We start from the raw sequence: 26,993 nt of genomic DNA on the forward strand, positions 1-26,993 counted from the left end.
ATACTTGCGCCTCATTCCTAAAACAATTACAAAACCTCGCACACGCGCACGTGCTCTCTCTCTCTCTTCCCAATCAAATCCAATGGCGTTGGCGGGTGGCTCAGTCGGACACCCCAGCAGCTGCGGCAGCCGAACCGGCGTGCGAGTTGTGGTCGCCGGCGATCAAGGCACCGGAAAGTCGAGCCTGATCGCCGCAGCCGCCTCCGAATCGTTCCCGGAAAACGTCCCTCCAGTCCTCCCTCCCACTCGCCTCCCCGCCGATTTCTTCTCCGACCGAGTTCCCGTAACTCTCATCGATACCTCCTCCAGGTACTTGCCTCCATATATATATATATATATATATGTGTGTGTGTGTGTGTGTATATGTGTGTTTGTGTGAGTGCGTGTGTTGCTGAGGAAGCTGAAGAAATTGAATGAAAACTGAGTTGTTGTTGTTGCTGTTTTTTTTCCCCATACTTGGTACTAGTAATTTTAGTTTCACCTAAACTTGATTCAATTCGAGAATGGTCTGATTGAGTTATTAATTAAGCCAAATTCAATGGATAGCATTTGAAAAATAGTGTGTAAGTTGATATTTGTGTGTTAATTTTAGCTTGGAGAATAGAAGTAAGCTCAATGAAGAATTGAAGCGAGCTGATGCCGTTGTGTTAACATACGCCTGTGATCAACCACTGACGCTTAGTCGCCTGAGCTCTCACTGGCTCTATGAACTTCGTCGCTTGGAGGTTCGCAGATCACATATTTTACTAACAGTTATTATTATTATTATTATTGCTGCTGTTGTTGTTTGTTTTCAAATTTTCCTCCCTGTTAGCCGGTAAACTTATCCTGCTCTTTCTCCCTATCATTTGACAAATGGATAGATAAAGGTACCGATTATTGTTGTTGGATGCAAACTAGATTTGCGGGACGAGCACAACCAGATGAGCCTGGAGCAGGTCATGTCACCAATCATGCAAAAGTTCAGGGAGATTGAGACTTGTATAGAATGTTCTGCAGCTACCCTGATTCAGGTATATACTGAGATGCCTTGAGTTTTTGTTGCTTGGATGTTTTGATTAACATCACTGGAATCCACTGTTGGTTGGTGGTGAGTCTTGCCCCAGCTAAAGCCGTAGAAAGTCTGAGAACTTTGGTGCTTGTTTGTTTGGCTGCTTGCTGGTGTCTTAAAGTTCTAACATTACCTGATGACATATAAGTATAGGTAGGCTTTAGGGGATGTCAAAACTCGGCTCTGTTAGTGTAATGACCCAGGGAAAAGCGCTAGCTACATCTGCGCTATCACCCCAAAAAGACTAGTCAATTTAGAGCTTGTCTAGAATTCCTTATAAAGCCTAGTTTCACTTAGTAACTAGGCAATGTGAGACTTAGCACTCATGATTATTTTTATAAACCATCCACTCTATGTGGGCTACTCTTTATCTTCTCAATGAGGGACAAGGGTGTTACAGTTAGTCATAACAGTATCTGATATGTCTACCCATTTTTCCAATAATACAAAACAAATATAAATCTAAAAAGGGTGGGAAAGACACAAATCTCATGAGAAATTAAGGAGGATAAAATTGCTGGAGTATACACTTGTGAGAATGAGAGGTGAAGTCCCACATTTAATAGCAGTTAAAATTGTGAGTGATTGATATAATATTATTGGACCTAAACCTATAGGATTAAGCTTTTTTTGTTAAAGTGGCGTCTTGACATATTATATCAAGGCCTTACTTGAAGACTTTCCAAGTGTTTATCTTCCAACAAACATGTCCTTTTCAAAATCAAAGATTGTCTAGTGGTGCTTGTCAACTATAATCTCTATCGTCTACTGAATGTAATATGTTTTTGCACCTATATTATTTACTTGTAAATACTTTAAACATCATGATCTGGTTTAGATATTTGAGGTTGCCGCTGTTATTGTAGGTCCCTGAAGCTTTCTATTATGCTCAAAAAGCAGTACTACATCCGACAAGCCCATTGTTTGATCAAGAAAACCAATGTTTGAAAGACCGATGTGCGAGGGCATTAAGGAGGATATTCATTCTTTGTGATCATGACATGGATGGTGCCCTGAATGATTCTGAGCTGAATGAATTTCAGGTTCCTTTTCTTTGATATTTTCTTTTTTTATATCCTTTTTCAGATTTATGGGAGCCTTTTGTTCTATCTTGACATTTTGTAACTACGTTAAACAGGTTAAATGTTTTAATGCTCCACTGCAGCCTGCTGAAATAGTGGGTGTTAAAAGGGTTGTTCAAGAAAAGATACCAGCTGGAGTCAACGATCTTGGTCTTACTCTTACAGGGTTCCTTTTTCTCCATGCTCTTTTTATTGAAAAAAGCCGTATTGAGACAACTTGGGCTGTCTTGAGGAAATTCGGATACAACGATGATCTAAAACTCATGGATGATTTTCTTCCAGTTCCATCTAAGCATGTGCCTGATCAGGTATATCTCACTCTCACTTTCTTTGTTAAGAAGTTTCATTGCAGTCTACCTTGCTCTTGTTCAGTAGAAGATTTTGGAAAACTTGCATGACTATTTGGCTACAAGAACTTTATTGCTGGTGTTAATTAGGGCTGTAATCGAGCAGACCTGAACTTGGCCTGTTCGAACTCGGTTCGACAGATCTATACATGAGCTCAAGCTCGTCTCGAAACTCGAGTTGAGCTTAAGACCCTTGCTCGAGCTTGGGCTTGAAATGTTTTTTTGGAGTTTGAGCTTGGCTCCTATTTGGCCAAAAGTTTTCAAATGAGTCAAGTCTGACTCTTAACCAAAAAGTAAAGAATCAAATAGTTTAAACAAATACAACAAACATTATTAATTTAATCAAGAAGAGAGTTGTGCTTAACAGATGATAGCTTTCACTTTTTGTAAAAGACTGATTGGCTTCCCTTTTATCAAGTTTCTCTTCTGGGATACCACTTCTTTCTGATTTGGGATAAGCTGTGACCACCTTCATTTTTATAAAGTTGTTCTTGTGTTATACTACCTCTTCCTTACGATGTGGGACTGTCAGATTTTGTATAACATATAAGCTGCAAGACGTACAAGAAAAACTACTGGGGCATATATGTGAAGAAGCCACTGTTATTATATTGGAATAACGGCAGCTTTGTGATCACCGCATTATGTCTTTGTATGCAAAATATAGCAGCAATTTGACTACCACTATTGTATACCGAACATATAAGGTGCTCACAAAACATTTGTTATTTCTCATCTTTATACATATAATGATGGTTTTGTTGACCACTGCTATTTCTTATATAACTTTTTTAAAAAATAAACTTAAAAATTTGAAAGTATGGGATTTTTTTGTTGACCACTGCAATTTCTAACAATTCAAATACTATATGTTAATGTGTATCATTATAGGTATATGTAAATACACTATATAAGCTCTCCTCTCTCTCTCTCGCTCTCTGCCCTAGGAGCGGCGCATGACAGCGCGTTTTACCAGGGGTTTGCCCTGTTTCGCCTACCAGACATCCGGTTGCTGTACGGGGATAGTTTCTTGAGCGTAAGGTGTCTGTGGGTCGCACTAGTAGCTCGCGTAGGGGCGTCAACCGGTGGGTCTTGTGATTGTGTGGCTCCTTTCCGTCGAAAATGTGATCGTTCTCTGGGTCAGCCGCTTGGGTTCCGGGTGTTTTTTGAGATGGAGTTTAGTTTTATCGTGGAGTTGAAGACTTTTGTCTTCTCGGTTCTGGATGGGGCGTCGACACTGAGGGTGGGGGAGAAGAGAAAAAGCTTCTCCGGCGCAATTTTCATCAGTCCTTCGTGCTCTGAGTGGTTGGCTTCGACGTTGGAGATACTTGGGGGTTATCTGGAAGATCAAGTCTTCATCAAATCTTTCAGGGAAGGATCGAGAGTCTTGATTGCTCGGAGAGGGTGTAACCAAGCCGGCCGTTTCTTAGAGGAAGCTTCATTTGGGATGGGTGGCCGGAAAGGGTTTATACTGATCTCTGAGGGACGTGGAGGGTGGGGTTGGATCAAATTCTCCGACGAGCTGAGAAAGGCCGTTGATTCCTTCTTTGCTTCAGTGGGCGGGGGGTCTGGGTCCTTGCTTGAGTCGGTGGAGAATAAGGGGAAGGAAGTTGAGGATTAGCCAGGATTGGTCCCTTTCTCGAAGGGGCCCTCCTTTGTGGAGGTGTTGAAGGCAGGTTCGGCTGCTGTCGTGAAGAAGGTGCCTGTCGTGGGGGGTCGTTTATCCGGGAGAAAGGTCGTGCCAGTGGAACTTTGTGAGCTTGACTTTCTTCCGGCGGTGAGGGTGTTGGATGCATATCTGAGGTCGGCGTTGGATTGTTCTACCTTGGAGTTGTTTGATCCGTTGGGTCAGGACCAGCCTCGCTGTCCGCTGGGTAAGTCTTATCCTGCACGTGCGAGTTTGAAATTTGAAATTTCAAAGTTGCGCACGTGGAGTAAGCGGGTTATAGGTTTCAACATGGCTTTGGGCCAGGCTGCTAAGAAGCTTCTGGGTTGGCTTGCAAGGGATGGACTGAGACGAAAGGGCTTGCACTTGGGTTGCTTCATGCCAAAACCTAGTTCTTCCCGGTCGTCGTTGCCGGAGTCGACGTTGGTGGCTTCTTCTGGGCTATGCGATCACATTCTATCGGAGATGGTGTTTCCCTGTGGGGATCCTTTGTGTGGAGACAGATCTGGGGGTGGGTCGTCTATGGTTGAGTCGGCTCCTCCGTTCGTCTTCCCACCCCTGCCGATTGCGGAATTGCCGTCGCCGGTGACTTTGGCTGCCCCTCTGGCGTTGACTGGGCTTTTGTGTGGTGAAGAGCTCTCCGTCTCTTCTTTTCCTTCTCTCTCAGGGGCCTCTGAGTTGGGGAAGAAGCTTCGTTCTTCACCCTCCCCCTTGCTGCAAAGTCGTCCATTTAAGCAATACTACAGGAGGGCTAGGGAGATCAGGGTAGGGCATTCTGTGTTATGGAATGATGGGCTGTTATCTGACTCTTTGGTAGCCTCAAAGCTGTCCGCAGAATCTGTTCTTTTTAAGGAAACGGGTGGAGAGTTTCATGCGAAAAAGAAGACTCAGACTCTAGCTAAACAGGGTCTTTTTAGGAAGGGTTTTCTCAATCTTCCCCCGATTGTTTCTGTCCCTCCCGTCTTGCCGCGGGAGGTCAAGGACGTTGGGGTGGCTGGTCCTTCCTCTCCTCCGAGCGGCTGCATCGTTCCTTGTTCTGGTGAGGGAAATGGATTCTCCCAATCTCAGAGTTGGCTTGTCGGTTTTGATCATAATGGGGAGATCGTAGTTTGGGAGGAGGAGGAAGATGATTATTGGGATGGTTTGCCCTTGGATTGGGCATTGGAAGGGGCTTTTGGGGAGGAGGCCCTGGCAATTAGGGATGCCATGGAAGAAGAGTTTCAGTGGGAGAAAATGATTGCGCGCCAAAAGTCTAAAGGAAAAAGAGAGCTTCTAAATCTGCATAGCTCTATCAATTATGGTGATGCGAAAGATCGCTCTAGAAGTAGGAAAGGCAAGGCACACTTGTTGTAGGTTTGTGCGCTTTGGTGGGTGGTGGGTTGTTTTGCTCTTGTTGGTTCTATTGGGTTTTTGTGGGTTAGCTTTGGTTGTTCCTGTGTATACTGCCTGTGTGCCTAGGGGTGCCTTACGCTTTCATTAATAAAGTCTTTTTACTTATATAAAAAAAAAAATACTAAATACTATGTGTTAATATGTATCATTACTATAATTATACGTATATGTGTAGTGCTATACTTATAATAATAGTGCTATATAATTAATATAATTACATATAATGCCCATTATTTATGTAAACAATATATTATAATGTATAGTGTTAAGTATAATGAATAACATATAATTAATATATGTCATACACTACAAGTATATTATACTTATAAGTATATGTATACATATAATTATAATAACATAACATATACTTATAATATACTATTCCTTCAAAGGTGGGTACAATAAGTGGTCTTGCCTTGGGGGGTTTCCCGACATAAAAAAAAAAAAAAACTTATGATATGTTAAATTATTATGTGTGTGTGTGTGAACAAGCTTAATGAGCCGAGTCGAGCTTTGTTTGCGAGCCAGATCTAACGAAGCCGAGCTTTGGCATGTTCAGCTCGGTTCGTAAACGAGTTTTGAAATTTGTTAGAAAAATGAACCGATCCCAAGCCGAGCTAATCCGAGGTTCTTCCTGAGCCTACCCTGTTCATTTATAGCCTTAGTTTTAATTAATTGAAGTGTGTTCACTATAGAAAACTAAAAAGCCTAGATGTGGCCTATTGCTTATAGACTTTTGCTTGGAAGCTGACTTTTTTTTATTTTATTTTTTGGTTTGGGGAAGGTGGGGGGAGTTAAAAGATTATAGGACTTCTGTAATTGGTCCTCACCCAACACTTGTGGGTGGTGCATGCACATTGTTCTCTTGACCTTTTAGTTGGGCAAACCTTGTTTCATGTTGTTTGCGTGTTAATATCCTAAGTAATTGAAGTGTAACACTCTAAACCCACCCAAGGTAATTTTATGATGTTGTTACTGTTTTTATTTTTTATTTTTTATTTTTATTTTTAAATTTGTTGTGTGGTAGCTGATTGCTTAATTATCTTTTAGGAAAAGTACACATGTCCCTTTCAAACTAACACCCAATCTACAATGTCCCCCCCGAACTATCGATTGCTTTAATGTCCCCCTCAAACCACTAAAATTTTTGCAATGTACCCCCTTTGTCCCACAAAGACAAAAATGCCCCTAAAAGAATCTCAAAATGACAAATACCCTTATGATTTCGAAAAAAAAAAAGAAAAAAAGAAAAAAAAATTAAATTAAAAACCCATGGTGGCTGTGGGTCACCAGTTTTTTTTTTTTTTTTTTTTTTTTTTTTTTTTTTTCTTTTCTAAATTTTTAATAGTCATTTTTGGTACAAAGGAGGTCTATTGCAAATTGAGTGTTAGTTTGAGGGGGTATATGTACTTTTCCCTTATCTCTTTTAATTTCGTGGGTTTAATAGGGGGTTTGTTAGGGGGCTGAAAAAAAATTATAAATGACAAAAAGTTCAATAATTGTTAAGTCTAAAAGCTAGCAGAATCTGGCCAGCTTTATTTTTCTCCAAAAAGGAAGGTTTTATTTTTAAAACAAGCCCCAATTAGGCGCCAGATTTTAGCCAAATTGAAACCCTAATCAGTCGCCAGATTTTAGCCAAACTAAAACCCTAATTGCACCCTTTTCAGTTACCATTTTTGAGCCCCTAAAATAACCCTACATGATATTGAAAACTCATCTCTCTCTCTCTCTCTCTAAACTAGACCGAAAATCCTGCATTAGTTTTGCGCAAAGAATCTCCCTCACAGCTGCAACAAGAACAGATAGGATTCTCCAGTTTTTTTTTTTTTTCTCAAACTTTTCTATTGCAAACTGAAATTCAAATTGCATATATCCTTCCAAAAATTTCTGTATTGTTTTTATGCAAAATAAGTTTCAATTTGAGCCCCAAAAACTCATTCCTAGAAGCTGCCACTCGCTGTACAGCTTCTAGTCAAGAATGTGGTAAGTGTTCACAATGATTCTTTCAAGTATTTGTTATGCTTGAAAGGGTGCTAGATATGTTGGCTTGTTGGAGAGGTCAGGTGGGTACTCGTTCAGTTATAGCTGTGTGGGGAATAGCCCCATTGTGCTTAATGTGGACCATATGGAGAGAGCGGAATGTAAGATGTTTTGAAGATCTTGAAAAGTCGAAGGACGAGTTTAAGAACATTTTGGTCAAATCCCTCTTTAAATGGACAGGGGCTTTTTATATTTCTTCGTTTTCTAACTTCTCTGATTTTGTGGAGTTTTGTTCTTCTTTTCACCTTAGTGGGGCCTTATCTTTGTATACATCCTGTGTACTAGGGTTACGCTCCTTTGCGTTTTTCAATGAAATGAATTATTTATCAAAAAAAAAAAAAGTATTTGTGAAATCATTTTTCAATAAATATGAGACAAACTTCCCCTCTTGATTCCTATGATCTAAATCTTACAAAAACAGGGCAAGAACTTTTTTCTTGCGCAGTGAACTCTTGCTGCCCCAAAGAAGAACATATTCGGCCTCTTGGTTTTATCCTAAATTCACAGCCAGATTTTGCTTAGGTATGGGTTCTAATAAGCCTTGTCATTGATTTTAGTTATGGTATTATGAGAACCATAACAGAAACCTAATAAAACGTGAATAACGGAATTAAAGTTTGATGTTTGACTTTACTATGCATGATGTCAACACTAAGGAAAACCCTTTGGATCTGATTTCTTCTCTTAAACGACATAGATATTGTTTATACAACATGATGACATCATTACCTGAATGTTTGACATTATCAGTTGAGTGCGTTGTATCGCACCATAGAGGCCAAACAACAAGGTTAGGTTGCTGCAGAAAATTCTGGAACACTGCAGCCACCTAGAGGCTACGGTCTGGTTCCCTTATGCATTCGACCAGCGCTGTCACAGCCACATTCAGATGTGTTATCTTCCCTTGTTGACACATCTATGACCTCTATGCTATGATCACATGTACTATAAATAGTTTAGACAGTAACATGAAGTGTTGCATGCATTCTAGGAACCTAGGATGAGATGCTATGTGCTACAGAAACTTCTGTAGCATTGCAGTCACCAAGAAAGGTGGCTGTTATGCCTTTTCTAAAGAGATATTTTGAATCAAAGTGACCATAGAATAAACCCTCTTTGAGTTGTTTTTCTAATGGTCCAAACCACGTGATCATTGGACACTTGTAGGGCTTACAATGGAGTAATCTTCGCTGGCATGTTGCTGGAATCACAACACACACACACAAACAAACATTTTAGTTGAATCTTGAGGCCTTAAAGCCTATCTTTTTGGCCCAAGATCAGACTTATTTAGGAAACCTTAAGGTGACTTAAAAACCCAATAAAGACTAGATATAAGTGGTGTTGGGACCTACACTCTAAAGAGCACGAGAATAAGCTTACATTACATGATCCATGCATACATCAATAGTGTGATCATTCAAGAAAAGAATCGAACTTGAAATACGAAAATAAGTGTCTTAAAGAGGAGAAATCAGATCTGTCACTTAGTGTGAGAAGCAATGTTTAGGAAGATCAAACAATGAAAAAGAAAAAACAATATGTGAAAATGTTAACAGACAGAATTGTTCGTGAATGTTGTTTGCTTAGGTATGTAAGTGAAGTCTGTTGAATTCTTGAAGTTAAGGAATGAGGTAAGTAGATATGATTGTACCTTTGATTTCTTCAAAATGTGAATGCCATGTTTTCTTAAAATTGTTTTCAAGATATAATGTTAAGCCTTTATTTGGTAGCCTTCTTTATGCATCCAAAACGATATGTTTGAAAAAGGGTTTAATTGAAAATGATTTTATGTGCATGTTTCCGCTATGTTATGAATATGTTATGATACTCAATGAAAAGTAAATGGAAAGAAAAAAATGAAAGAAAAAGGAAGACGATTGTATGAAATCATGAAAAGGTTTTAAATGTTTTTCTTGGCCATATGAAATGATGTGCAATGGTACTGGAGGTAATGGGTGGGGCGCAACCATCTTGTATGATCCGTCAGGAATGGTTCACTCGAGTGCACCATTGTTTATTGAGTGATGTCCATATCCTAGACGCGGCTTCACCTGTGACCACGGGAGTGGAGTCGGGGATCCTTGTGATCGTCAACCTTACACACATGGCGCAATTGTGTGTCGGCCATTTAAGAGATTAAAAGAAAAAGAATGTTTTTGATATGCGTAAATGTTTTACTTGTACTTTTGATGTTTTGAAAATTGAAAATTGTTTTCAACTTCATTTACTGTATGTTGTATTCACTTACCAAGTACTCAACTCACTCTTTGTTTTAATGTTTTTAAAATAACCCAAATGATGTCATGGATAGTTCTACAGGTCAAGGAAACTAGGGTTGGAAGCCTTCACCTAGAAGCGGATTACATAAGTGCATATAGTACATTAGTTTGTTTTTGTTCCTGCATGATTTCTATGTTAAGACTAAGGGTCTAGAGGTTAAGTTTTAATGGGATGAGTTGTAATAACAGTAATGCGATGGTTTAAGTTTTAATTGTTATGAGGCGTTTGGTTTACTTTAATTTTCAATTTATGGAATTTTGGTATCCTTATGTTTCTGGTTCGAGTGATGCGTAACATCGTCTTCCCATTGGAAGGGGGGTGTTACATGAAGTGTTTAAGATCCTCCATAATTGAAAAGTTGAGTACTATTTGTAGTTGTTCTTTTTTTTTTTTTAAAAAAAAAAAAAAAAATAGCGAGTTACCATCTATCCAATGGCCGCGAATGCATATTCAAATTTAAGAGTTGGCTATGTTTGCCTTGCTGCATTATTGCTAATGTTCAAGGAAGCGTATAAGCTAGATTTTAGCGTTACATACTTGAAGGCTATTGTTTACCTGGTTTGTAGCGTGCGTCGTATCTAATGATCATTATGACAATCCCTGGCATAACTCCTACCCCGGTTCTAATCTATGACTGTTGAAGAATTTATATTCTACGCTTCCCTTTCATAAAAATGTTTCTTCTTTTGTAGACATGTATTTTTCTGTGAAATACTATTAAATATTTAATCTTAGATGTTCTCTTGTAGAGTGTGGAGCTGACAAGTGAAGCTTTGGAGTTTTTGAATGGGGTCTTCCGGCTGTTTGACTCTGATAATGTATGTCTTCCTGCCATTACAATGTGCTTTATGTTTATGCAGTTTTCTACCTTGCTAACTGATTTACTGTAACTGAATCTCTGATGTTTTTTTTTTTAGGATGGAGCCCTACAGCCTACTGAGCTTGATGAACTATTTTGTACTGCACCAGAAAGGTTAATTTGGTGTTAGAGTTTGTTCCATTTGTTTGGTATCATACTCATGGTTCTGTTGCTTTCATTTATTTGATGAGGGCAGCATCTGAATGCTCCTTCCAGTTGATGTTGGACATATACTTTTCCTGGGAGCTTCAGGGAGCTGCCTTTCAATATTGCTACTCTTGCTTGCTGAAATATCCATTTGTCTCCAGTGGATCCAAATTTTAAACTTAATTTGTGTCCAATTATTCTTGACAGTGCTGTAGTGTGGATTGTCTGTTTTGCTGTTCCTTAGGAACATTGATGTTATTGCTTTTGAGTGTTGGTGTACGGACTGTCTCCTCACCGTGAGTGCTGTCGACACGTGAGGGCGTGTGCTGATGCTCTCTCTCTCTCTCTCTGGTTTTCGTCAGTAGTTCATCAACAGAAAATGTAGTTCTTTTGGATGGGGAAGTCAAGCTAGTTGTTTGTCAAAGCCAAGTCTTTTGAATTTGCATTTGAGGAGGGATGTTTATTTTAGGAGTGTACAAGCGGGCGGTTATTAACCACCTAATAACTTTTTTTTTGATAAGTAAGTAAAATTTCATAGAAAAGAAAGCGTAAGGCGCCCATATGTACACAGGAAGTATACACAGGAGAGCCAAAGCTGACCCGAAAAAACCCGAACAAAAACTCAACAAAAAGACCCCAAGACAAAACCTAGAAACCGAAATAACACCCAAAAGACAACCTACAAAAGAACCCAAGCAACGCACCCAAAAAAAACCAAGAAAAAACTAAAAACTGAAAAAGCACCAGCGAACAACCCACAAGAACCCCCAAGGTATACAACCCTATGACCTAATGGCCTTGTCTTTCCTACACCTCGAAGAAGCTTTAATGTCTCCGTAATTGACAGAACTTTGTAGATTCCGAAGCTCCCTCTTACTTTCGTGTTTCTTGCGCTCTATCATCTTGCCCCAGATTTCAATGAGCCTCTGTCTCTGTTCCTCAGTCACCCCTGGATACATCTCTGTTCCGCCTAATAACTGCTAGCCACATAAACGCTTTTGTAGGCGGTTGGAAAAACCATTAACCGCTTAGGGCGGTGTGGTTAGCAGTTTTAGGGACAGGCAAAGGCGATTAATAACCGTTAACTGCCTACCCTTGTATATAACATATATGAATAATAATATACAAAATGACTTTGTTTTTGTGTTTAATAACTAAATAGCTCAATCTGCTGTGGAAAAGAACAAAAAGCCCCGAACACCCATTGAAATTCCAAATCTTGGTGAGATAATTTTTTTTTTTCTTCTTACCCATTTATATTTGGTACTAGATGGGTGGGCCACATTCTTAGTTGGTTTCTTCTGTAGTTTGTTTTGGGGTTTTTCTTCGTTTTCGAGGGGTTCGGGTTTTGTTGGTTCTATTGGGTTTTAGTGGGTTAGCTTTGGTTGTTCCTGTGTATACTTCCTGTGTACTTAGGGGCGCCTTACGCTTTCTTTAATAAAGTATTCTTACTTATCAAAAAAAAGATAATACTACTTCCACTAGATCAACTCTCTGGATCTCTGGATTGACGCGGTCCCATGAAATGACACAATTTATAGCTGAAGGCAAAAGAATTGAAAATCATGTTATACTCTGGTGTACTTAGGCGCGCCTTACGTTTTTAATAAGATTGGTTTATTACTTACAAAAAAAAATGTTATGTGGCATCACAAGCAGACATATATTAATAGCAGCAACAACAACAACTCGATTTCAAGGCCTCAAACTGATGGGAGATGGTTATCTTCTCCTCGTACATGTGTTACTCAACATCTTTTTCAGGACACAATGGATGATAGCAAAAGTGTCTCCGCTTGGGCTGCTTTCCCAAGCTATTCAACTCCACACTTGTCGAAGCTTGGAGAATGGCTCATTCTTGACCTAGTTGAGAAAGCAAAGAAAGTTGACACTGCTACTAGTTACCGATTGTTTGGTATTGAGTTGATTAATCACCCTAGAAAGAGGTCCAAGGAAGGCCCAAAACATCAAAATAGGCCCATACCTAAATAGTGGTTATGCGGTGCGGATTGAGCTTCAAATAATCGCTAACCAGCAGCTTTTTTAAAACCACTATCCGCCTAAGGCGGAGCAGTTGCGGTTATGAAAATCTAATAACCGCCTAAGGCAGTTACGGTTGCATTAGAGGCAAACTGTAACCGCTTGTACACTCCTATTTTATTTTACGGGTTCATGAGAGATGTAGGGGTGTACTGAGATTTGGGGTTGTAGGGTCTCATCTTTGCCTATGAAATATTTTGACCTCCCGGTTCAAGGTAATATATTTAGGATACCATCATTGAGAAAATGGAGAGAAGATTAGCTGGATGTAAAAAACTTTACTTGTCTAAGGGTGGTCGAGTAACGATGATTAAGAGCACACTCTCCAACATTTCCACCTATTGGTGTCCCTATCTTGATTGGTGTTGCTAATCAATTAGAAAAATTGTAGAGGGATTTTTTGTGGGGTGGTTTGGATAATGAGTCTAAATTCCATCTTGTTAATTGGAAGATGGTTTGTACTCCTATTTAGGAGTTTGATTACTTTCAATCATGCTCTATTGGGTAAGTGGTTATGGAGTTTTGCTGTGGAGGGAGGCCTTTTGGCATTAGATAGTGGATAAGAAAGTATGGTAGTTTGGCTGGTGGGTGGTGCACTGACGATGTCACTAGATCTTAATGGGTGAGTCTTTGGAAACACATTAAGAGGGGTTGAGATGTCTTCTCTAGTTTTACTAGTGTTTGAGGTGGGTAATGGCTCCGTACTAGGTTATGGCATGACATTGACTCATCTTTCCCTTGGAAGATGATTTGGAGGACTAAGGCTCATTTGAGGTTGGCTTTTTTGACTTGGACAATATCACTAGGGAAATTCTCACTTTGGATAATTTTTGCAAGCGCCACATCATATTGATAGATTGGTGTTGTATGTGTAAAAGGAGTGGGGAAACCCCAGATCATCTTCTTCATTGTGATGCCACGAGAGATTTGTGGATTATGGTATTCCAGATGTTTGGAGTGGGTTATGCCTAAACGGATGGTGGATCTGTTGATGTGTTGGAAAAGAATGGTCGGTCGGAATGATAGCAATATTGTTTGGAATGTAATCTCTTCCTTTTTAATGTGGTGCATTTGGAGAGAAAGGACGCTCGAAGCTTTGATGACCACGAGAGAACGAGCTCGGATCAACAAACTTGTTTTCTTAAATCCTTATTTGAGTGAATCTTTGCTAACACCCTTCCCCATGTCTCTAGCTTTTCTGATTTTTCTACACATTTTACTCATTCTTGATTTGCTGGGCGTTTTGTTTTATTTACTCCATGTGTAATTGGGTGCATGGTTGCACTTTTAATGAAATTCCTTCACTTATATTAAAAAAAAGTGTTGGAGCAGTGTCTTCACATTGTATTAGTACATTAGCACATCATCTAAATGATGAAGTTTTATTTTTGTTTACTATGATGAATTTTGACTTTGTAATTTGTGAAAACCCTGAACTCAGATGTGTTCTTGCTCTGCAATGCCATTGGGGCATGAGATTTTATGTGTGATTAGAATTTTAATTTTGCATATAGTTCACAGGAAAGTGCCAACTGATTGTGGGAGATAAACAAGAAACTGGATTTTTGAATCTGCATTTGCAGGTGCCCATGTTTACGCATTAAAGTTCAAGCATACACCATATAGTATTGTATATCTACTTTTGCCCCAAGCCAATTGTTTGATTACCAAGGTACTATCTTGAGTGTTGCTCTTATGGCAAATTTCTCCCTAAGCTTCTGATTTTGCCAATTAACTCCTTTGGGTTTAATCCATAAAACAAATAGATCATTCCACTCAAATTTCCATCTTGTTTGCAGTGGGAATTCAGTTGCATGTGCTATTTACATGTTTGATCCACTAGTAGGCTTCCACAAGTCTTTTATAACAAAATTCATATGAAGTTTCATGATACTATTGAAAAAAATTACCAAAAAAAGCAAAGATAAAAATTACAGAAAAAAGCAAAAAAAAAAAAAAAAAACACAGGCTGAAGGCGGCGCCTTTATTCCTCGAGGAGGGGCAGCCTCCGCCCCTTCCCCGTTGAGGGGTAGGAGGCTTGCCCTCAGGCTGCCCCTTCAGGCGCTTGAGGGCTGCCTCTGGCCCCTCAGGTCAGCCCCCTGATGAGGGGGTGGAGGCACCCCTTGTTGGGCGGCTTGAGGGGGCAGAGGCCACCCTTTATGCGAGGGGTGGAAAGGCCGTCCTCAGTTTTTTTTTTTTTTTTGGATATTTATTTTTTCAAGGATACAATAGAAGTTTCAATGGACAGGTACCTTGATGATTTGCCTATGTTTTATTTTCACCATTAAATTCATGGCTTGCCTGGGCAAGGCCATGGGTTACATTGTTGGAGAGAAAAGAGTATTGTTTATATTGAATTTCACTACTTAACTTAAGATATAACTTGATAATGGGATTTTGGAATAAGATCTGTGTTTCCAAGCCCAGATGGCCAGCACAGCATGTGGTACTTAGTATATTTATTCAGTTGCTCTATTTTTTTCAATGAAAATTCTGATGATAATCTTTGGTTCATGCCTACACATTTATGTCTTGCTGCTACTAATTACATAATGTTATTTGAATCTGGGACACACTAGTCAATCGAAGTGATGACTTGTTTTTGGTTCCATTTCTTCTTCTTCTTCCTTCTAAAAATAGAACGTTGAATTATGAAAATGACCTTATAATGGTGGTCTTATTTTGCCCAGACTATATTTCTTAGATGTGCTGTTCATGTTTTAATTTCAGTCCTTGGGGCGAGGCTCCTTATAAGGATGCTGCGGAGAGAACAGCTCGGGGTGATACTTCTCTTAATGCATTTCTATCTCAGGTGTGTATGCGTAATATCTGATTCTTGCATCTGCCATGAGTGGTTATATCAATTCCATGTTTTATAGTCCTAAAATAAATGATTGTGTTCAATGATGTATATGGTAACATTTAGGCCTAAGATGAGATAAGTATGCTACCTTCATACAGAACGGTGAAACATGAGTAGGAACTCATTTTTGGCAGTGCTAGCTTGTAGTAGCAATTAGCTGTAAAGTGGCCTCTCTCAGGTAAGTTTCTTAATTAGATACTTTTGGCTGTAGAAGGTAAAATTTATCTTCTAGTGTGGTTCTTATGTTAGAGTATACTTGAGTGGAGGGTTCTTTGGTGATATTTCCAGTTTATCCTAAATTCACATTGTTGTTTTGAAAAAGTTGTTAGATTAAGGGGCTCAATTTTTCATTCACTTTCAATCCTTTTCTTAAAAAAAAGAATTAAGTATTATAAAAGTAAAAATTTAAGATGATGAACTAACAAATTGACCAACAACCATAAGACAACTACATCCCTCGGAAAACAAATCGAGGTGGATAGCCTCTAAAATGTTACCTGATTCAGGTTGCTTGTTTAAACTCCCCACTATCCCATATGTAAACCAATAAATTGAACTAGCCATGAGATGATCATCTTAAAGTAAACATGAGTTAGAGATGCTATCTACAGTTAGAATTCAAGTTTTTGTATGTCTTCTTTATTTTGGTCCTAATTTAATTGGGATTCAGCCTTGAGTTGAGGGGAGTTCTGTCTTTACTCCATTAGCATATAACCTCGTAGGCATGACCTGTGATGATTGTAAACTTACAAAATAAATCTTTTTTTGTTTGTTTGTCTTTTTATTTATTTATTATTTTAAAATATAAAGAGATTTATGTTGTTGTTTGAACAAGTAATGTTCATGTCCAAGTGGGCATGCCATTTATTTTCTGCATGTTCATAGTTTATTACAGGGATAACATGCTTACATATCCCAGGAACTGACCTTGACCCTGAGATGTGGCATCTTGATCTCATCTTTCCTTTGTGGGAGTTTACATTCAAGGACCTCAACCCTCCCCTAATTTCTCATATTATGATTGTATTTGCAACGACTCCTCTTGTCAATCCAACTAACCAACAAGAACAGTTGGGTGCTTCCTTGCTCGGACCCACAACAACTGGCCTCTACTCCTACGGTTAGGGTGTCAGATGTAGACTTGAATACTGGGTTGGCTCTGGGAGGGCTTCCTAGGCTGACCTCTAAACTCGTGAAGTGCTATAACTGCAAGAGGAGGAATAGCAGATTTTTGAATATGGACGATAGCTTGATCGCCGAGGCAAGTGTCGGCATTCTGTGCCCCACCTCTCTCTTCTGGTGCAATGACAGGCTTGGTCCAGTCCCAATAGTGGCTGATTGGATTCAGCCCATCTTTGAAGTTGGTGGATAGTGAAGATGTTGACGGAGATTTCTGGGGTGGGGAAGATGGAGACTTTCCTTGCCCTTTTGGTGATTTCCCCCCTGCCACCCACCCGTTTGGACTGGGCTTTGATGGGGGATCCGTGTGAGGGGATCGACGTCACCTTAGAGGTTACCCCTTGAAAGGTAAAGGGTAGAAGGGAGCTTATGAACTTAGAATGCTCCATCAACTATGATGCTAAGGGAGCATTCTCTAGGGGGGGGGAAGGTAAGATTCACACTTTCTAGTGTTAGTGCCTCGGGGGGTTTTTGGGCTTTCTTGTTTTGTGGGTTTTCTGTTTGAGGGCTTGTCGGGTGTGGGATTTGTGGGTGTTCTTGCTATATTGTTTGGGTTTCTTCTGCTCGTTTGGAGCCTCTTGTGTATATTGTCTGTGTACTTAGCGACGCCTTACGCTTTTTAATAAATTACATTACTTATAAAAAAAAGCAGGTGGGTGCTCCACTACCATTTTAGTTATCTAATTAACCAAAATAAAGAAAAAGAAAGAAAGCTTCCTTCCAACCTTCCAAGACGTTAAACAACCTTCCTGGATACTCTTATCTGGCTTTGAACATGAGGGTACTACTCTTGAGCTCATTTTGCTTTGGGAGGTACCATAGCAACTGAATTTGACTGCTCCTTGAAGTGGTGAGTATCCTTGAAAGTGTTGGAATTATATGTATAAAACATAGTGAAAAAATTTGATGAATAGCATCAAGAAAATATGGCAAAGGATTATGAAAGACAAAAATAAATAGCAAGGGAAGAAGCTCACCAAGCAAGTCGGCTACCACTAGGAACAAAGGGCTGATTTGATTCTCTTGCTCATTCTCACAAAAAAAACGTATAGGGTTAGGGTTTTGAGACTTCTAAACCTTCTCCTCAATTCTGGTTAAGAGACCAAGAGTGTGAGCCCTAATGCCTGCACAAACACCCTTTTTATAGGCTTATGTCTCCTTGTAGAAGTAGTATTAGGCTTCCAAGTCAAAGTAGGACTTGGGAAAACCTTAGTTAGCACTCCCACATACACGGCCACTAGGGGGGAATGCTTGTGTAATTAGGTCAAGCCCAATAAGGGTAATAATCAGTTTAAGAAGAAACCTAGAGGGAAAATCAAACTAACTCCAATAGGCGTAGGACACTTGTCATCTTATGACTTGTCATAGGTTACTATTAATTACAATTAATTCCACTACATAATTATAATTGCACTCTAGTATTCTTTCTTTATTATTCAAATACTCCCACTGAATTCTTATATTTTGCATTTGACCTCTCTGTGAAATAATCCGTGGTCGAATTAAAGTCTCATAAAAACTGTTTAATTTATTACCTCGTCATTCTTGAGTATCCAATTTAATCCCTTGATTATTCTTGTACTCTTTGAAATCTCATTTCATTTAGTACATAAAGTTTTATAACTCCTTACTAAAATACTTAGGCCTGAGATTAAGAATAATCAATTCCATGAAATCCATCTCAAGGGGATATTTCATGTCGCTTTGATTAAATCAAAGGATTATGAATTCCATCTTGAGGAGTAGTGTTTCCACAATGTTACATGTGAGCATCCAACACATGGAGCTTTTGATTATGAAAGATCTTACTCTAAATGTATCAAAGTGATCTCTACTTCACATTCCTTTCGGGATTGAGAGTGACAGCTGTTTATTGGGTCTTTCTTGAATCCTTGAGCGAGCCACAACTATTTCAATGCATTGAAGAATAGTTAAGAGATTAGTCAATAATAGAAAGGAAAAATAGATATGAAAATTCACCACTGTTATGATGAGTTGAACGTCCTTCCTAAGACCTTCAGATCTGGGAATACAATATTATGTCGGAAATCTATAAAGAATAGAGAAGAGCTGATTCCCCCCCCCCCCCCCCAAACTCTTTTTACCTTTTATCTCTTCTCCCCTTCCCCATGAGGGTCCTAGCATAATGAGAAAGTAGAGGCAACCCTTTCGAGATGAATCTCCTAGGAGAACCATAATGCCTCCCGTTTCGACATAACAGAATCCCAACAATCTGTATGATACTTTTTAAACATGGATTGCTACAGTCAGCATTTACAATTGTGAATATTGCTGAACAAATAAAGGCCACAACCATTTTCCAGTTAAATCAATATACCTGAAAACAAGATTACCTCCCTAGACCTCCTTAATCCTTCCCTTCTAACCCAATGTCACAAAAATTTGACATAACATTGGAAGTTCCATTCAGGAAGCATTTGGGCTTTTTGTTTCCTACTTTATTAAGATTGCTTTCTTTATTCTTTTTAGCTTCCATCCATTTTCTAATTATAATTCCTTGGGAAAATCCTTGTTAATCTTCTTAAGCTATTTGTTAATTATATCACTGTTAAAAATGTTGTTTCAGTGGGCTCTTATGACCGCATTAGATCCACGGCTTAGTTTGGCTAATTTGGTATACATTGGATACGGTGGAGATCCTGCTTCTGCACTTCATATCACAAGGAGAAGATCAGTAGATTGTAAAAAGCAAAGATCAGAGAGAAATGTTCTTCAATGCTTTGTTTTTGGTCCTAAAAGCGCTGGAAAATCTTCTCTTTTGAATTCGTTATTAGGAAGGTGCTGCATCTATACCAATTACTGTAATCAAAGTAGCTTTATCAGTAAACAACATTCTTGATATGTTCGTCTTTCATCTTTCCTATTCTTCATGTTAACTGTCTTTTGTCTTTTGTTTTTATTATCTACTCACTATGATTTTTCATTATTCTTTTTCCTTCTAAGAAATTTTGTTATTGCCTATCCAAAATACAGGCCTTTCTCAAAAATTAATTCAACAGATGGCGAGCGTTATGCAGCAAATGTTGTTGATAAGCTTGGGGTGAGTACAATTAGTAGAAACACAGCATGGCCCAGTATGTCAGTTGAATCTTTCCCCTCCCCTGCTACTCATGACATTCTAAATTATCATTGACATCACTGATGTGAGTTAAAATGATGTCCTGGTAAAAGAAATCACAGGATTCTTTTTCTTTGTTTATCTACATGCTAATATCTGAAAGATAAATTTTCTCATTCATCTTTATGACTTGTTGATGAGCTATATAGTCATGTTTGTGATGTTATTTTCCTTACAGGGAAGTAAGAAGACTCTTATATTGCGGGAGATACCAGAAGATGGAGTTAAAAAATTCTTGTCTAATAAGGAATTTTTGGCTGCTTGTGATGTAGCTGTCTTTGTCTATGACAGGTAACTATGATGCTGTTGTATTATCATAATTAAATTCTATCATTTGTCCACAGTATGAAATGTTTGCATACGGTTTGGCAATTTTAATTCCATTTTCAGTGTTTTTTTTTTAAATTAAAATCGATCTTGTATACTGATATAGTCAACCCACTTGAGACGGGCTCTAAAAGAGAGTGATTTTGCCACGCAGCTATAAGACTGCTTAAGAGGGGGAGTAGAGCACATTTTTTTTTTTTGTTCTTTCTTTCTCCTTCTTCATCTTCTTCTTCTTTTCTTTCTTTCTTTCTTTCTTTCTCTTTTTATTTATTTATTTATTTTTAAATATTAATCCAAAGAGAAAGAGTGTGGCTTCAGTAACCAGCAGCAAGGACTTCTCCAGCATATTACGCTGCTGGACTTGTGGTAGAATGAAGGTAGGCTATCTCTGACACATCTTTCTTCTTGGCACCTTTGGCCCTCCGCACGGGAATCTCCACACTGCTTCACCTAATATCCTCAAAGTTCTCCAGCTTTTCATAATTTTGGAGAACTTCCAGTTATCAAGGAGGTGAAAAGCTATGTGAAGTAAAAGAAGAAAAGGTAATGGACTGCTACTAAGAACCTAACAGAATTTTTCAAAATGTGGGTTCTAAAACAACTTGTGAAGGTCCGGGTTGAGACTTGGGGGCCAACAAGGCTAGGGCCCCATTTTCCAGAAATGACTGGTCAAGGTCAATCAAAGTGGGGATTCATAGATGATTTTTAGCATAGAAAATATGTTACAAAGTATGATCACCATTTATGGAAGGATTGAAGACGGGATTGATTGTTAACTCATGCGCATATCGCGCCAGCTTCACATTTCAACATGTCTCCTGAAAGGCCAACAAAGGGTACCTCCCCCAACTGTCTAGGAGTAGAGAAGAGAGCACCTTCAACCGACAAACACCATGTTTCCTGCTCTTCATCCTCAGTAGCATTTTGGCCTTTTCTTTTCCAACTACTGTGATGAAAGAAAGCACAGAAACCCATCTTTCTTGCAGGTCCCAATAAGTGGGTAATTTAGGTTTACTCATCAAGTAAAGCCTCATTTTTTTTGGCGAAGACCAGAACTGGTTCAATCTATGTGACTTCGTCTCACCAGTTGAAAAGGAAGACTATTTTGAGGCGGGCAAGGAAGGAAGAGGCAGGATACTTCATAGAATATAAGAAGAGATCATTCTCATTCAGAAATGTCACTTTAGCCCCCTCTCTTTTTACATAGCAAACTTGTTTGTGTACTCTTCCTTGATACTGCCCTGATAGAAGTCAAGCCCTCGGTCTGAAAACGGTATTGATCTTCTTCTTTCCTAGCATTATGTAAACCATTTGATCCTTGTCATCTTGCGTGGAAGTAGCCAGACAAAGACTTCTCTTTTTCTCCCCTCAACTATTAGACTGCATCCCACCACCTGGTCGATGAAGATCTGAACCTAGCCGTCTTGCTTTGGAGATGCCGGAGACGTCAGTCCTTGGACCTCCGACCAATGTGATGATGATACAAGACGCCTTGACCTATCCATAGTTTTTTAGTGTAGTCCCAACGTGTTTGATGCTGACAAGCTTGGGTAGGACTATATCTAGCCCAATAACATCTATATATATGTCGGATTGTTGTTGAGGTCACTGTTGAAATTAGATAGCGATAGCAATGGAGTACTCTCCAAAGATGCAACTGAGGATGATACAAGGGTTGCTCTCTCCACTTCTTGCCATGAGCCTCCCAGGTAAGCTATCAAGGGATAGGAGTGCCCGGCCCTGCACACCATACTCCTTTCTCCATGCTCTACCCATCCTGTTCAATTCCCAAACATGAGTATGACTACCTACACCTTCCTTCTTCACCTTTAGTCCATCTTCATAGCTTGAAGCCTTGTTTCTCTAATCTATCTTTAGCAAGAATATCACCCTGCCTTGCCGACCTATAATGTCAAATGAGTCTGCTACCCTCTGTTATGTGACCCCCAGTACTTAGTTCTCCTGTGCCCTAATCGAGCCTTGTTGCTTACCAGGGCTTGTGTTGGGTAAGGAACACTAGCTTAAAACTCGTGGTTGGTTAAATAGCCTGCTATCTTTACTTCTATGAGAAAGAGGGTCTATTGAATTATACCTGGTAAATCTTGCCAGAGGTTGTTTTCAACTTTCCAATCACATAATTGCCATTGTGATGGAGGCTCTGAGTCGAATGATTTCTGTAGCGGTTAGTGGGGGCCTTCTTGAAGGCTTCATGGTTGGCAATGCTACTTTCTCTTATTTGTTGTTTGCAGATGATACTTTGATTTTTTGCAATGGTCGTCCTTCCCAGTTGCACTATCTTAGAAGTCTCTTTCTTTTGTTTGAAGCTGCCTCAGGCTTGAAGGATAATTTGGCCAAGTCAAAATTAATTCCTATGGGCGATGTAGATCAAGTGGAAAGCTTAGCCGATATCTTAGGGTGTGGGCTTGCCACTCTACCAGCGAAGTATCTAGGTCTTCCGATGTGGGCTTCCTATAAATCTATTCATATTTGGGACGGTGTTATCGAAAAGATTGATTGTCAGTTGGCCAGTTGGAAAAAGGTTATATCTTTCCAAGGGAGGTAGAGTCACTCTTATCAAGAGTACCCTTGCCAACATAACCACGTATTTTTTCTCTTTTGCTCCTCTCGGCAAGTGTAGGTGCTCGCATTGAGAAGTTGGAACTAGACTTTTTATGGGGAAGGATTGGTGATGAGTTCAAATATCACTTGGTGAGTTGGTCTAAGGTTTGTAACTCAATTTCAGAAGGCGGGCTGGGTATCAGAAATTTGGTGATGTTCAACCGGGCTTTGTTAGGCAAATGGTTGTGGTGTTATGGGATTGAGAGGGAAGCTTGGTGGAGAATTGTGGTGGACTCCAAGTTTGGCAATTTATGGGGAGGTTGGTAATCTTTAGAGCCTATAGGTGCCTTTGGGGTGGGGTTATGGAAGAACATTAGGAAAGGGTGGGAGAAATTCTTAGGCCTTTCTAGATTTGAGGTGGGGGATGGGGCTATGACCAAATTTTGGCATGATATGTGGTGTGGGGATACAGTTCTTAAGAAAGCTTTTCTTGTTTTATTTGGGATTGCTCATGCGAAAGATGCTTCTGTTGCGGATAATTTGGAGCTCTTGGGTGATTCTAATCAGTGGAGCGTGAACTTTTCTAGAGAAGCACATAACTGGGAAGTGGATGTTTTTGCTTCTTTTTTTCCAGGTATTGCACTTGGTTATTGTCAGAAGAGGTAGTAAAGATAGGCTGTGGTGGGTCTCCCCCAATAAAGGCTTGTTCACAGTCGGGTCTTTCTTTAGCTCTCTGGCTTGCTCTGTGGAGAGTTACTTTCCTTGGAAAAGTGTATGACGGACTTAGGCTCCTTCGCGGACGGCTTTTTTTGTGTGGCCGGTAACTCTAGATAAGATCCTTACTATGGATAACCTCAAGAAAAAGCATGTTATTTTGCTAGATAGATGTTGCATGTGTAGGCGAAACGGGGAGTCGGTGGATCATCTTCTTCTTTACTGCGATGTGGCTTACGCTCTGTGGAGTACTATCTTTACTCGTTTTGGTTTGTTTTGGGTTATGCCTAGGAGAATCCTTGACTTATTTGCTTGTTGGTGGATGTCTGGAAGGTTGAGGAGTGCCGCGATTTGGAAGATGGTGCCTGTAAACGATATATCTGTCACCTCATCTCATACATGTGCAGCATCAACTTCATGTCCAGATTCATTTGAAGACTCATTGAAACAATCTCTAACTAATGGATAACTTAGAGATAGGATATTTTGTATTTTTGAATTATATTTTCTGTTATACACTCTTGAATTTCAAACTTAGATAGGATTACATGTAATCTAATCCTCTATATATATGTTCTGAACATCAATGAAATTATTCAAGTTCAAAACCTTTCAGTGCTGACATGCATCCTTTGGTGTGTTTGGAAGGAAATAAATAATAGGTGTTTTGAGGATTTGGAGAGGTCATTGGAGGATATTTTAGCTTATTTTTTACATACTTTGTACCTTTGGACGGTAGCTTTTGTGTCCCCTTTGTCGCTTAGTTTTGGCAATTTTGCTATTCGTTTTTCGATTTCTAGTTAGGTGCTTTCTCTTGTATACTTCCCGTGTACTTAAGGGCGCCTTACGCTTTTAATATATTCGGGGGCATAATTTGTTTCAATTAGTCATTCAACAAAAAAAATTTGGTTCGGTTTGTAGATTTGGGGTAGTGTTAAACCAGAAACAATCTGAAAAGGTCAGGTTCTTAGGCGCTCAGCATATGAGACCAATTTGTTGACGATTAACTAAACCAACCCAATCTGTTGTGGTTTTGAAGTTTGATTGTTGTTCCCTTTCATTTCTTTTCTTTTCTTTCTTATTTTTTTTTTTATTTTTGCAATTTCCTTTTTCCGTAACAAAAGTCTGTCAAATATAACAGATTTGGTACAAATAGTTATGCTAGTCCCATTTACCAGATCTTGAAACCCAAACACTAGGATAAAAAAAGAAGAAAAAATTACATCTTTTCAAGGCTAGACTCACCTCCAACTGAACCTTGAAATAGAAATCAAAACTGAGTGATCAAATAATGTTTTTTGGTTCTTTGCCAGAATCAGATAGAGGTTTTTTTTTTTTTTTTTTTTTTTAATCAAGTTTTTGCATCACTATCATAGTGTGATGTTGTACTTCTATTTCCAGTTCAGATGAAAAATCTTGGAAAAGATCAAAAGAACTTCTACTGGATGTTGCTAGGCATGGAGAAGATATTGGTTATGGAGTGCCTAGCCTCCTAATTGCTGCTAAGGATGATCTGGATCCCAATCCAGTGGCAATACAAGATTCAGTAAAGGTTTTTGTTTTCTCCTTGGCTACCTTGTCTTCACATTCTCAATTACGTGTCTACATGATTTTCAACTTTTCCTGCGAATTTGGCATTGCACTTACTCTTATTTATTTACTTCATAAGAAAATGTACTGATGATTCCAACTTTTGACATTCCTGTTTTAGGTTAGTCAGAGAATAGGAATAGTGCCACCTATTCCTTGGAGCATGAAATCAAGTGATTCAAGCGAAATATTTAGTAGAATTATAAAAGCAGCGGAACACCCGCATTTGAGCATTCCTGAAACTGAGACTGGAAGAAACCGCAAGCAGTACCGACAGCTTGTTAATCAATCTCTCATTCTTGTCTCAAGTATGTTTCTCTAACCCACCCATCACCAGCATGTGTGTATGTACATCTACAATTACCACTTTTATATTGTTTATATGCATTTGTTGACTGGGATTTTGTCTCAAATCACAGTTGGGGCTGCTGTTACTATTGTCGGACTGGCAGCTTACCGCGCCTACGCTGCTAGTAGAAACACTTCGAGTTAGGCATCAGGAGTGGTCCATCAAAAAACTTCTGCCGTGCTACCGCCGTGAACTTTAATAAATGGTCGACTTTTTCTAGCCTTGCCCCAATTTTTGGCATACTAACCTTGTTGGTCATTCTGAAACCAAGTTGTATATAGAATCTTAGCAATTTATTCTCCAAGGCTTCCTATCCTTTTCAACATCTACATTTTTCCTTCTGGTTCAACTCTCACTAGCCATGTACGCTTCTTACTATCAGCTTTCAAGATCTCTTTCTGTGCTACGACTTACTGTGCTCAGTCAGTGAGGCTGAACGCCCAATGAGAGAAAACTCAAATCGGCTCAGGATTCTCCTCTCACTCACTATTTTTGCCCTTTTCAAATTTGTGCGCGAGTACATGCAATTTTTCAAACTTGTTTCTGCATGAAGGTCCCCATTTTAGTAGTTCTCATGCACTTTATGTGGTGTAAGGATTAAATTAAATGAAAATTTTATGGCCATAATGGGTTGAATTCATTTATCTCCAAGGTAGTTATCAGTTTATTTGGTAGATTGGTATGGTTCTGCTGAATTATTTGTAGTTTTCTGCAGCATCTGGACATTTGGTGAACCCCAATTTCGATTGTGTAGGCCCAGTGGAAAAATGAAAGGGCCCAAATCAATGCTAATATCATATTGTTCTTCGCACATTAGATAAAAAAAGAAATGTATGCTTAAATAATTAAATAAAACTTTTCATAATGGAATTAGAAGATATGGTTTTTTTTTTTTTTAAACAGCTTTTAAGGTCGAGTTTTTGGTTTAGAACAGTAACTTTTCTAAATTTCACTTCTTGCTCTGAATGTAATGAAAATTCTTAAGAGCATTTCCAACCTATTCCCTTCCTTTCATACAGGAAAAATATATATATACAAAAAAAAAAAATTATAAAAAATCACCTATAGCAAAAATCTTATCGGTGTGGGAACCAAAAGAGTTTCCTTATCTATTATTTTAATACAAAATGTTCATCTTTCCTCTCTCATCTCTTTGCCTTTTATTGAGAGTTGTGTTGAAATTTTGTGAAAAATGTGAGGGTAAGTAGGAACTTATATTTGTAAAGAAAGAATATTTAATTGATATATGGAAAGATAAAGAAAGCTAGTGTGGAGTGTATTTAAATAGAGAAGTAAAAAATAGTTTTGTTCTCTAAATTTTGAAAAAATTAAAGAGAAACCGCTGTGAATACTTTAAAAAACATCT

At 39.0% G+C, this 26,993-nt stretch overlaps 1 protein-coding gene across 1 annotated transcript; it reads left to right on the forward strand.

Annotated features, from left to right (window-relative positions):
• LOC133851509 (mitochondrial Rho GTPase 2) lies at positions 1–26,271 on the forward strand. Its single transcript, XM_062287954.1, has 14 exons — positions 1–309; positions 593–725; positions 864–1,013; positions 1,918–2,094; positions 2,190–2,441; positions 10,611–10,679; positions 10,779–10,834; positions 15,638–15,719; positions 19,537–19,748; positions 19,944–20,010; positions 20,267–20,379; positions 25,090–25,240; positions 25,400–25,586; positions 25,698–26,271. Exons 1-14 carry the CDS (start codon positions 83–85, stop codon positions 25,769–25,771), a joined length of 1,950 nt encoding a protein of 649 aa, XP_062143938.1. The 5' UTR covers positions 1–82; the 3' UTR covers positions 25,772–26,271.
• The last annotated feature ends 722 nt before the right edge of the window (positions 26,272–26,993 follow it).

Source organism: Alnus glutinosa, chromosome 12, assembly GCF_958979055.1.
Source record: "Alnus glutinosa chromosome 12, dhAlnGlut1.1, whole genome shotgun sequence".
In the NCBI taxonomy this organism is placed as follows: Eukaryota; Viridiplantae; Streptophyta; class Magnoliopsida; order Fagales; family Betulaceae; genus Alnus; species Alnus glutinosa.